At 39.0% G+C, this 13234-nt stretch overlaps 1 protein-coding gene across 2 annotated transcripts; it reads left to right on the top strand.

Moving 5' to 3' along the window:
• Positions 1–618: 618 nt before the first annotated feature.
• Positions 619–7812, top strand: LOC112256939 (F-box only protein 9). 2 transcript variants are annotated; one of them, XM_024430543.2, is made up of 13 exons: positions 619–805; positions 1815–1892; positions 2494–2628; positions 4057–4114; positions 4527–4614; positions 4734–4861; positions 5191–5305; positions 5505–5623; positions 5831–5921; positions 6014–6109; positions 6237–6330; positions 7016–7176; positions 7337–7812. In XM_024430543.2, the coding sequence occupies exons 1-13, from the start codon at positions 803–805 to the stop codon at positions 7443–7445; spliced, it is 1275 nt and encodes a 424-aa protein (XP_024286311.1). In that variant the 5' UTR covers positions 619–802; the 3' UTR covers positions 7446–7812. The 2 variants fall into 2 exon arrangements, with proteins under 2 accessions (XP_024286311.1, XP_024286305.1); XM_024430537.2 differs by lacking the exon at positions 619–805 and adding an exon at positions 848–1073.
• Positions 7813–13234: the final 5422 nt, after the last annotated feature.

Below are 13234 nucleotides of genomic sequence, written 5' to 3'. Positions count from 1 at the left end.
GGAGAGGTCACAGTCAAACTTTGATGCACAAGGTAGCCTAGTGGTTAGAGTGTTGGACTAGTAACCGAAAGGTTGCAAGTTCAAATCCCTGAGCTGACAAGGTACAAATCTGTCGTTCTGCCCCTGAACAGGCAGTTAACCCACTGTTCCTAGGCTGTCATTGAAAATAAGAATTTGTTCTTAACTGACTTGCCTAGTAAAATAAAATAAAAAATAAGTACTGGTCTGAAGTGAGGTCTAAAAAGGGCGTTCCTTACATAGAGACTTATATACTGCTATCTAAACCTACATACACATTAATAATTGGATTGGATCCCACATGTGACTGGCTCCGTCTCTGACTTAATTTAAATAACATATTCTGGGCGTTCTGCCAGATGCTGACCCCCTTTTTTTTTTTTTAATGCTCTACACTTGGTGCTTTCAAGACAACTGGGAAATCGGAAAAGAACGATGTCAAATCATGATGTCAGTGATCTTCAGCTCAGAGTAAAACACAGATGCCCGAGTTTCTGACATGGAATTCCGAGTTGTTGAATTCCAACTCGACCATTCAAAACGAGTTTCCCAGTCGGAGTTCGTTTTTCCCCAGAGTTCCCCGTTGTATTTAACGCAGTGAAGTCGGATATTTCCGAGTTCCCAGTCGTTTTGAACACAGTATAAGTACTCAGCTGTTCGAGACAAGTCGACGAAATGGCTGCATTTCTGCGATCTCTCAAATTTCCCCGATGTGTTGTCCGTTTTTCTGACCGTGATCTGTAGACCCTCATTTGAATACGTTTACGGACAACAGAAGACCACGATGGTAGCTCAATGTCGTTTGCTATGGCTAAGCCTTGCACATAGGCAGTTGTTATCTAGCTAGCTAGGCTAACGTAGCTAGCCAGCAAGTATGGTCACTAACGCCTACTGCTTTGCTGGTGGTTGCATGACCTGTCTCGTAAACACGAAGGATACGAACTAACTCGCTAGTCAGCTACCGATACTTAATGTATTGATAAATTAAAATGACCAGGTGTCAACAGATGAATATACATACTAGCTAACTGTTTGACAAATAAAACATGGCAATGGTATGCTAAACCCTTCTTGCTTCTTTAAGTAGCCAACTCCACGATTTACGACGGAGTTGAGGGCAACTAGTTTGGGCGGACTGGAGCTCCGACGTCAGATACGTTTTTATAAACATGTAAAAAACGACGGATTTCAGCAACCGAATAATAGCCTGCATTTACACATGACAGTGTCCTCTGTATAAATTAATGCTATTTCGTGCGGAAATACATCGTTTTTGATCACTTTTATGTGACATAGAAACTCCAGTCCGCCGCACAAGTCCCTGTTCAAATCCATCATAAATCGTGGAGTTGAGTTTGCAATTGTTTAGGTAACGTCAACTAGCTAGTGCCATGTTGGGGATAGGTGAAGCCAAGAAAGGGTGCTTGTTTGTTTGCCAGCTAGCTAGCTATTGTGGTGCCAAATTTGTTTGAATAATAGTGTTGTAGTTAACTTGTGCATTTTTTTTTTTTGCATGCTCACACCTCAAAGTAACTTAAACATTGATCACTTTTTCCTTCCTTGAATATTGGTTGGGTGTGGTTTGTCTGTCTTGTCTAACCGCTTCACTTCCATAAACACAGCTTGTATTTGGGAGAATGGGTATCAATATTTGCTGATGATTCAATATTTGCTGATGATTTAAGCCCTATTTGTTAAAACAGTCAGACACTCCACGTTTGATAGTCTGCCATGTTTAGGCCTAGATGTTTTTTTTTTTTTTTAACAATACGTTTTTTTTTTGTCTTTTTCTGCAGGCTGAAAGCATTATCAATTCTCATGGCATTGTAGAAGATCATGAGGGAGATAATGAAGATTCTGACTCAAACCTCCAAGTAAGATGGCCTATACAAAGGTCTAAACAATTGTCTCAGGACCGCTCTGAGTGATAAAAGAGTTTAATAGAAATTCATATTGGCAGTTTTTTTTTGCCACGATAGCATACCTATACACTCAGTTATGAACAAAGTTTACGAGATTGAGGGTTATTGCATTTTGTGTGTACACAGGGATTGACATTAAAGTCTGAAATGCACTTGTCAGGAGTATTTTTTTGGTTGCCTGAAGATCATGATCAATTAGCTATTTACACGCAGAATTGCCATATTATATTGCCTGCCTTTCACCTGCAAATAGGGGAAGAATCAGAAAGATCAGTACTGGAATTATTTTTTATTTAGTTATCAGTAAAAACATTCTCAGAGTAGGCTCAACTTGCCAGACTGCCATAAATTGTCTGTCTTCCACTTAAACAATGGGGAGGAACCAGAAATATCAGTTCTAGGCTCCTGGAATTCTTTGCAGTATTCTATATATTTTTTTTAATCACCTGCCCAATGGGGCAACCTCAGAGCATGCTAATCTTGCAAGACCGCTCAGTTCACTTAGGGAAACCCTTAATGTCAATCACTTATACACCATTGTTCATGTGACTAGGTGGAGCTCAATGTGTTCAGGGCCCAATGGATGTCTGAACTGAAGCCCAACTCTGGGTCCAATGGGGGGAACAGAGGACTGTCGTCAAGAGCTGCAGACCTGAGAAGAAAACAGGAACTGGCCCGGGAGGAAAAAGTAAGCTGTTTTGTTAGAGCCATTTACACTGAACAAAAATATAAACACAACATGTAAAGTGTTGGTCCAATCATGAGCTGAAATAAAATATCCCAGAAATTTTCCATATGCACTAAATGTATTTCTCTAAAATTTTGCACATACATTTGTTTACATCCCTGTTAGTGAGCATTTCTCCTTTGCCAAGATAATCCATCCACCTAACAGGTGTGGCATATCAAAAAGCTGATTAAACAGCATGATCTTTACATAGGTGCTGGGGACAATAAAAGGCCACTCTAAAATGTGCAGTTTTGTCACACAACACAATGCCATGTCTCAAGTTTTGAGGGAGTGTGTAATTAGCATGCTGACTGCAAGAATGTCCACCAGAGCTGTTCCCAGAGAATTTTATGTTAATTTCTTGACTATAAGCTGCCTCCAGCGTAGTTTTAGGGAATTTGGCAGTACGTCCAACTAGCCTCACAACCGCAGACCACGTGTAACCATGCCAGCCCAGGACCTCCATATCCAGCTTCTTCACCTTCAGGATCGTCTGAGACCAGCCACCCAGACAGCTGATGAAACTGGGTTTGCACAATTGAAGAATTTCTGCACAAACTGTCAGAAATGTCTCAGGGAAGCTCATATGCGTGCTCGTAGTCCTCACCAGGGTCTTGACCTGACTGAAGTGTGCCATTGTCACTGACTTCAGTGGGCAAATGCTCAGCTTGAATGGCCACTGGCACACTGAAGAAGTGTGCTCTTTACAGATGAATCCCGATACATTTTATTGATGGCAATTTGAATGCACAGAGATACCGTGATGCTGTCCTGAGGCCCATTGTCGTGCCATTCATCCGTCACCATCACCTCATGTTTCAGCATGATAAATCACAGCCCCATGTCCCAAGGACTGTACACAATTCAGTTATTCCATGGCCTGCATACTCACCAGACATATCACACATTAAGCGTGTTTTGTGATGCTCTGGATCGACGTGTACGACAGCGTGTTCCAGTTCCTGACAATATCCAGCAACTTCGCACAGCCTTTGAAAAGGAGTGGGACAACATTCCAAAGCCACAATCAACAGCCTGATCAACTCTATGCAAAGGAGATGTCGCAATGCATGAGGCAAATGATAGTCACATCAGATACTGACTGGTTTTCTGATCCACACCCCTACCTATTTAAAAAAAAAATTGTGGCCAACAGATTCATATCTGTATTCCCAGTCTTGAGAAATCCATAAATTAGGGCCTAATGAATTTATTTCAATTGACTGATTTCCTTATGAACTGTAACGCAGTAAAATCTTTGAAATTGTTGCATGATGAGTTTTTTATATTTTTACTGTCATAGAATATTAGTTTTACACCATATTTTACTGCCTGCTATCAGCATCATCTTCACTATCGTTCTCAACGTTTGTTTCTTTGTCTTAGGCCAGAGAGTTGTTCCTAAAAGCTGTTGAGGAAGAAGAAAATGGAGCTGTTTATGAAGGTATGTCTCTGAGACGAGATATGCTACACAAAATGAAATTTGTATTTTATGGTCAAAATGATTGACCTTTAAATGTATCGTTCACCCAAATTACAAAATGACACATTGGTTTCCTTAATCAGTAAGCAGTCTATGGACAAGGTATGACCGCAATCCATGCTTTGGTTTTATTTCCCTGCAACTGCATTTTAGCATTTGGAGCATATCTCATTCAAGTCATGGCACCATTTAGAATTTTTTTGCACATCATGTTTAAATCATCTTAAAGTATGATTTTAAAAGTAATTACGATTTCAAATGTTAGTAATGGTACCATGATTTGAATGGGATTATTGTGTGGCTATAGTTGGGATTGGGAATAATGGTTTTACACAAAATAACAGCTAACCTTTTTCCCCTCCCTAATTTGCAGCAATTAAGTACTATCGCAGGGCAATGCAGATTGTGCCTGACATTGAGTTTAAAATCAACTACAGTCGTTCTCCTGATCCAGATGGTGGGTAAGTCTTAATATGTTGGTATACAGTAACACTACAATGACGACTACATACTGAAAGTGTCATGCCTCTTTTCCATACAAGTTCTACCATATGAATGATACTGCATATCTGTTTCCTAGCAATGAGAAGGACATGGATGGTGAAATAGAGGATCTACTGGCCTACTTCCATCAGCAGCTCACTCTGCAAGACAACTCTCTGAAGATATGTGTTCCTGAGGTGGAGATGACTCAGATGCACATCTCAGGTAGAGTTTCTGCAATAGTTAGAAAGGAACAATCCCCACATCCAATAACATTAAAGTTATGTTGGCAACTCTCATGCTACCACAGTGGTTTATTAAGATGCACCAGCATACAATGTTTCAATCCCAATGGGATCTTGGTCAGGATTGGAACCACTCAATTAACCACTGTCTGGGAGAATATTGGATTTGCACTACTCAATTAGTATACTGGATTTTCTGTCTGGTTTTACTGGATTTTCTGTCTGGCCTTTACACAAATGTTGATGGACTTCTATACATTACACCATCTCTCTCACTGTCAGTCTGTTCCTTTGGGTTTCTGTCCACAGCCCTGCCTCCAGAGGTCTTGATATACATATTCCGCTGGGTTGTGTCTAGTGATCTGGACCTGCGTGCCCTGGAGCAGCTCTCCCTAGTCTGTAGAGGCTTCTACATTTGTGCTAGGTCAGACCAGTCATTACAAATCCAACATATTTTAAATGTACTTGCCACAAACATGGTTTTGATTCATTTTAATTCATGCTGAACTTTCTAGTGCTGTGAAACACTGTCTATACACTGTATCAAAACAGGCTCCTGAATGATGTATTGTTTTTTTTAAATGAAACAGATTGTTATGCCCTTGGTGTTGATTTTTCCTCAGGGACCCAGAAATTTGGCGTTCGGCCTGTCTAAGAGTGTGGGGTCGGAGCTGTACCAAACTGGTACCCTTCAACTCCTGGAGGGAGATGTTTCTTGAGAGGCCACGTGTGCGCTTTGATGGTAAACACCAAGGAATAATACTTATTTATCATCCTTAGAGAAAGAAAAACCCTTCTAACATATGTGGATTTGTTTCATATACTTCTCAATTTTCTCAATACCAATGCACAATTGCCATGTCTAGCAAAGGTTGCATAGCTAAAACTAGATTGGTCCCATTTGATCAGATGCTTGTTATGTTTCGTAAATTCAATGTTGACTTTGCAGGTGTTTACATCAGCAAAACGGCATACATCCGTCAGGGAGAGGAGTCCCTTGATGGATTCTACAGGGCTTGGCACCAGGTGGAGTATTACAGGTTGGTGCTTCAGTCAGTCACTGGTGTCCTTGTTATGACATGCTAATGACTGTACAGTCGGACAAGACTAGCTATACTGTTTGTGTCCCCAGATATCTGCGTTTCTTCCCTGATGGCCAAGTCATGATGCTGACCACGCCTGAGGACCCACTGGTCACCGTTCCTCGTCTGCGTAGCAGGAACACCAGGTATTTAAAATGCAACATACACTGGCATCCAAGTCTGGGTAACACATTTAAGGGTAATAGTGTGTTTTTAGATGGTCACAACAGTTGGATTTGTAACATTCATGGCTTTTCTTTTCCCTCTACACAGAGTGGAGTCCATTATGTGTGGTCATTACCGTCTGTCGCAGGACACAGACAATCAAACCAAAGTCTTTGTTGTTGTCTCCAAGAGAAAAGAAGAGGTGAGTGAGAGAGGTTACAGTATTGGACAGGGATTAATTGATGTGGGAAGGTATTTACATATTTTGTTTTCCTGTTATTTATTTGTTTACCCTTTTTTCTCTCCAATTTCGTGGTATCCAATTGGTAGTTAGTCTTGTCCCATCGCTGCAACTCCCACACGGACTCGGGAGAGGCAAAGGTTGAGAACCGTGTGTCCTCCGAAACACAACACAGCTTAACCAGGAAGCCAGCCACACCAATGTGTTACAGGAAACACCGTACACCTGGCAACCGTGTCAGCATGTATTGCACCCGGCCTGCCACAGGAGTCGCAATGGGACAAGAACATCCCTGCGGGCCAAACCCTCCTCTAACCCGGACAATGCTGGGCCAATTGTGCACCGCTCCATGGGTCTTCTGGTCGCGGCCGGCTGTGACAGAGCCTGAACTCGAACCAGGATCTCTAGTGGCACAGCTAGTGATGCAGTGCCTTAGATCACTGCGCCACTTGGGAGGCCCGTTTGTTTTCCTGTTATACCTTAAACCCAACAAGAGAGTCAGTTTCCTTACCTATTAACTGGTGCAGGACACAGGATAGGATAAAATACTTTTTGGACTCGTCATTGTTCACAGATGATTGAAGAGTGCTTTGGTTGTCCAGTTCTTACTGTCACTTATCTCTGTGTGCGTGTTCTCTCTTGACAGAAGGTGGCAGAGTACCAGAGAAACTCTCGGTTTTGCCGGCGGAACCCAGCGGCGCCCGAGACAGAGCACAGCTTTCACGTGGGACTGCAGCTGTCGTCTGGCGGGCGCCAGAGCTTCAACAAGCTGAATTGGATTCACCATTCCTGCCACATCAACTACAGGTGATACACTGGGAATTTAGGGTTTTGATTTGACACCATTCATTCAATGAATGTCAATGCAAGAGAAAAAAGTTATTGGGAATTTAACTTTTCACTGAGTTCTCAGGTGTAGCCATCTCCTAAAGCAGCATAAATGTGATTTTTTTAAATTTATTTTTAGATCCACCGGAGAAACGGTTGTCACTGCCTTCGACTTGGACCAGATGTATGCATCTTTCTTCTTTGCACGTGTGAAAAGCTACACAGCATTTTCTGAACGCCCACTGTAGGGAAGCCTAGAGAGAAGAGATAAACGTCACCACCCAACAGTTTACACAACACTTAAACTAAATGCCTGTTGGCTTTGGGCTGAACTATGATTTTTAATGAATGTATACCAATCAACCTGCATCTGATTCTAAACTTATTGTGTTTGCCACATAGCCATTGTGTCTATGGCTGTCACAGAAAACAAAAATTATTCTACTGATCCTTCTTTTGAAGACTGGATAGTTGTCCAGTATGATGACATAAAATGTCAATAATAGATTTTTCACCCATTTCCAACAATGAATATTATGACATTGTTTTTGTTAATTCTCTAGTAATATATTTTCTCCCATATGGTAAATCAACTGGAATAAACAAAAGTGGGAACTGTGTAGTTTTTTTTTTATCACTATAAGGCGCACAACAAAAGCAGAACACTGGAGTTCCTCTTACCACACCCCCAATCGTAATACAACACTCTTCCTCGTCCCGAACACGCATTTAAATGATTTCATTCTAAATCACTTTTCTTGACCAGGGCACACATAATCAATCCACTTATTGCATATTCTAGGAACCCAGGGCTGAAATGGATTTAGAGTAAAACAAATTTGATTTACTATATATTTGTATCAGATTACAAAATATGTCAAATATAAAAATTGTAAAGGCTCTCTTTAGTGATATTTATCTAAATGGAATTGATGAACTGCATAACCTCAAATCAGCCTACCTCTCAGATAATGGTGAAATGAATGGTAAAATCTCGTCTTTTCACATGACCTTTTGATAGTATGTCCTCATAAGCGTCATAAATAACATTGCCATGTTTTCCAATCCTGTTGATTTTTTTTAAATCTTCAGAGCCATCATTTTTTATAACCCATGGATCAGTCTATTGAAAAGTATTCCCCCAGGTGATAGTTTGGTCACATACCAGGGAAAATTAGCATATAAGAACAGGAAGAAATCATCTAGGATTTGTGACATGACAATCCCCACAAACTTCAAATTATGATTACTTATGGGGTGATACATATCTATATTTAAATAATAGGCTTACTGTATGATAGCTGGCTTAATAATAGGAAGGTGTGAAAGATGTGTATTGGGAATATCATTGTAAATGATAATTGCAATGGGGGTGATAAGATCCTAGTGCTATTTATTTAACTAGGCAAGTCACTTAAGAACAAGTTCTTATTTACAATGACAGCCTACCCTGGTTATTGAGGAAGCAGTACTGGCTTTGACTTGATCTAGAACTTTTTAAAAAGCGATGCCTGAAATACATCACAGGAGATACAGACAAAACATTCAGGATTTTATTATTGCCAATCTAGGACATTACAAATGAAACAGCTTCGAGACTGGCTTTACTTGCATTGTTAGAAAGCTGAGAACATTTTTTTACAGACTACTGTAGATACACTACTGATCTTGCAGTCCTTTCACAGATTGGGAGAACATGAGAATGTTGTCATGCTGTTTCATTCTCAACTAGTCAATTATGAGGACATTTCATCATTTGATTACATAATTCAAACAGCTAACATAGCACTTCCACTTTTCAGTATTATGTGGCTGTAAATGTCTTTCAAAGAGAGACATCTCTACAACATAATTTGGTCCCTTTTGTAATTAAGGCATATGTGGACTACAATACAACACCATAATTAAGGGAAAAAGTTAAACATGTACAAACGTAAGTAGCAACATCTATTAAGGAAATGCTTTGGAGAAAATGAGTCACATTCAAACGTCATGGCTTGATGTAACTTGTAACCTGATTCAATCTAATGAGTGAAAACAAGGTGGCAAACACTGAGTGTAAGAGAGGTGTCGGTTTAAAACAGCATGAACCATGCATATATATACAAACAATATTAAATATGATACAGAATTGTGAGTTTAGTTTGTACATTACATGTATTTATTATTTTATGCGTTCCATGGAGTTGAGGTTGAAATTCAAAGAATACAGGTAGAACCAGTAATACTAGGGTGACCTTGGGTAAATAGATACTGAGAATATGAGAATGTGTCATACCAGAGGCTGAATTCTGAGGGTGGAGTGGACACCTTTATCTACTTCATCATACTTCATTAATTTTCAACACAATCCATGACATTCTCAGTGTGATTTTTTGCTGCATAATATGTTGCGATAAAGTAGGTCATAAATATACAAACTGGGAAACATTAAATAGAAACTAAATTTCTACTGTAGAGGAATGGTCTTGTGCAGTAGCTAGGGCTCTCAATCTCAGACACCCATAACTAAAATATTACGTAATTGCATCTGTTCATGAGAGATTAAGGCTCTCATAAAATGTCCTCGTACATAAACTATTGTTACAACAATGGCAATAGACCTAAAATATAAATGACAATTTCTAATATTTATCGTTCAAAGAATTTATTGTTCTGATCAGTGCCATTTGATGCAAATACTTTCAAATCTGATCAATTGATGGACAACAGACAAAGCTATTATTGCAACTGGTTTTGAGCTATAGCTCTCCTGAGTCATGAATTTACAGTGCAGGCGAACCTCTCTAAGGAGAGTTTCCATACTCACTGGATAAAGTTACTTACTGGATACATTTGACACTGTGACAGCGTTCTCTATGCACCTGGTACTTGGCTCCCAACGACGAATACATAGATCATGTTAAATAGGAGTAATTCAACTTATCACGCACATGCAGAAGAATCTGACCCTAGTAACATTCCAGGGATCATTTGAGAGTGAAAGTACAGTCTTCACAGGTGTTTACCTCATTGCTGTATCTAAAACTTTAAAAGGTGCTGGACATAATGATCTCATAGCTTATATGGAATTTTAAAAAGCCACCAATCCGTAAAGCCATAATGCAAAATCTAAAAGAACTAGGGGGTTTGGGGCTCCCTCACTTTCAGAAATATTATTTGGCTGCAAACATTCATAATATCATGTTTTGGATTCAGCCTCTTGACTTTAACTCCAGGGTCAATTATACAATCTAAATCCTGTATGGCCACATCAATAAGAGCTATCGTATGCTCTCCCCTACCAGCTCCATTTGCTACCTTCAGTAAAGATTACCTGGTCAGACAAACTCCCAAGATATGGAATAACCTAAAGCTGAACCTAGATATTAGTGATATTCTTGCCTACTCACCTTTAGTTTTTAGGCTATTTCCACCATCCCTTGCAGACAAAGCTTTTGATATATGGAGACAAAATGGTGTGAAATCACTCAGTGACCTCTATAAAGATGCCACCTTTGCATTATAAAAAATTTCTTTCAAATACATTCAATTTTCCAAATGCCCATTTCTTTAGATACTTACAAGCCTGAGATTGACCCAATATATATATATATATATTGGGTCAATATATATATATATAGGGTCAATATATATATATAGGGTCAATATATATATATAGGGTCAATATATAGGGTCAATATATATATATATATATATATATATATATATATATATATATATATATATCCCACAGGTACCATCTCACACCATTTTGGGTGACATATTCAACACAACGCCAACATTATGCCTATCCACTGTGTATTCAAAATTATGAACTTTTGGCACTCCATGCCTACAATCATTGAGATAAACTTGGGAACAGGATTTAGGATTTTAAATTTAAAAAATATAACTGTGAGCAGCAATGAACGGGGTTCACAGGATGACAGAAAGGACAACATCAGTTGGATAACAAAGCAAGCACTCCATGTAGAAACAATATCTTTACGTGCAATCATGAGTCTAAATACAAAATATGGAGTGAATCTGATATATAGTTCATTAGAAGATGATTGGAGATGATTTTCAGCATTAGCGCTACATATGTAAAGAATGAGTTGTTAAAAGTTTCCTTGTTTTTTGAGATATCAACACCAAATTCAGTGTGGAACGTCCATTATAGTGATTTCATGTTGATAGGCCAAGGTGGAGTGGATTTACAGAATTGGATACTGATAAATGCCTAAATTGGAATGCAGTGGCTGTACAGCAACATGCTATACATGACATCAGAGCTCTAGCTCTGTGCTTCACAGCACTGTATTGGTTTTGATGGACAGCCATTCTGAGCACCTCACACAAGGGATGGAAGTTGCCCCCATCCCCACAGCTAATTGGGCAACTGTTGCAAAAATATAAATTCTTAGTGAGGAAAATGCTGTAAACTAAGAGGACTGAGACATTGAGGATTATAATAAATACCGCTTTGATGTCATACAAGCAAGTGAAACACCCATGAGTCCAAATGTGCATGTCATACTTCCGTATAATAAAACATGTCAAATACAGTGTCAATGTTTATGATCACCATGTTTGGTGTACAGTTACAAGATGAAATGGTGTCATACCCCGTTTGTCTATTGTGAATAAATTTTTTCCACGATACACACACCTGAATGCACACGTCTCCTTTTTATGCACATCAAAATGCATGTTTCCCTGAATTGCATTGTGAAAGCATTACACTGAAATATCGTATTTTATAACTTAGCTAGTCATGTTGGCAATAGAACAGGATCCAAATAATGGCCACCTGACCCAGACTGTGTTTTATAATGGACCGTTTTTGGATTACGTATACAAAAACAGTAATTGTGTGAGGGCGGGGTTGAATTGTTGTGTTCCAAACAAAACTATAAGTGAGCTTGGTCTAGTTCCTCAATGGCACAGCTAGAAGAGCTCAAAAAAGCACCACATAGTTGTTGACTCTTCTATGAGTCATAAAAGTGCATTGAAATTACTTAGGAACAGTGCACATTTCGGACAGGTGTGTGGTCACCAGGAAATACCAGTTAGTTCTCTCACTCAAACCCTTGTAAAAATGTTTCGTCTTATGTTGCACCTACCCCACATTTTCCAGAGTTTTTTCAGATTTCGTTAAACAAATGAGGCAAAAAGTACAGTAAATGTCAAATGCCCAAAGTCTAGTGTAATGTCTGGATTCATATTTGTGTCAGGTGAACTGTTGTGACCTCACTTTTTGGTCTAATAATTTTCCCACAATCTCAAAACTGTACCCTTTCAATTGCTACCATGGTTATGCACATGCTTTTTTTTTGGAATGCATCAACACTATTTTCTCCAACTCTTTAGGGACTATTGTGATGAGTCCAAAAACCACATTTGGAGTGAATATTACTTTTAGTTCATGAGATTTCTTTATGATTAATTTAAGCGTTGCATAGCCCAAAAAAAAATCATTGTTAATCGTTTCCTTATTTTCTAAGATTTCAATGACAAACTTAACATGCTTCATCATGGTAATGTCTTTGATGACCCTAAACAGTTTCAAGTTGATAGTCCATTGTGAAGAGGGTTTACAATGGATTTAAATGGACAAGTAAAATGAGATTTTCTCTCTTAACCAATCCCTTAATGTAGTTTGAGAAAAGCTAAGATATGGGCCTACATACCACATTTGGAAAATCTATCCTGACAGACCTTATGGGTCCTTGGGGCAAATTTGTCCAGCATGAGGAAAGACACCTACATACAAGGTCTCTATGTCAAATATGGCTGCAGATATGAGGGTTTAAGTGAGACTGCTTGTAACAGCGCCACCTTCAGGCCAATCAGTGTAATTATTTTTCACCACGTTACTTATGGCGTATTTCTGTGTGCCAAATTAGAAAAAAAGTTCCCAATCTATGCTCGAGTTATTTGCCCATGTCAAGGGGGGAAAAAAATCTAAGAATAACAATAGGTTTCACAACTTTTATGTGAACCCCTAATTAACAGTTGTGAAAAAACAAATATTTTTTTAAAAGCCCTTTTA

This window comes from Oncorhynchus tshawytscha, linkage group LG01 (genome assembly GCF_018296145.1).
Source record: "Oncorhynchus tshawytscha isolate Ot180627B linkage group LG01, Otsh_v2.0, whole genome shotgun sequence".
Classification (NCBI taxonomy): Eukaryota; Metazoa; Chordata; class Actinopteri; order Salmoniformes; family Salmonidae; genus Oncorhynchus; species Oncorhynchus tshawytscha.
The sequence above is the reverse complement of the archived record's forward strand: the minus strand, read 5'-3'. Positions and strand labels throughout refer to the sequence as shown.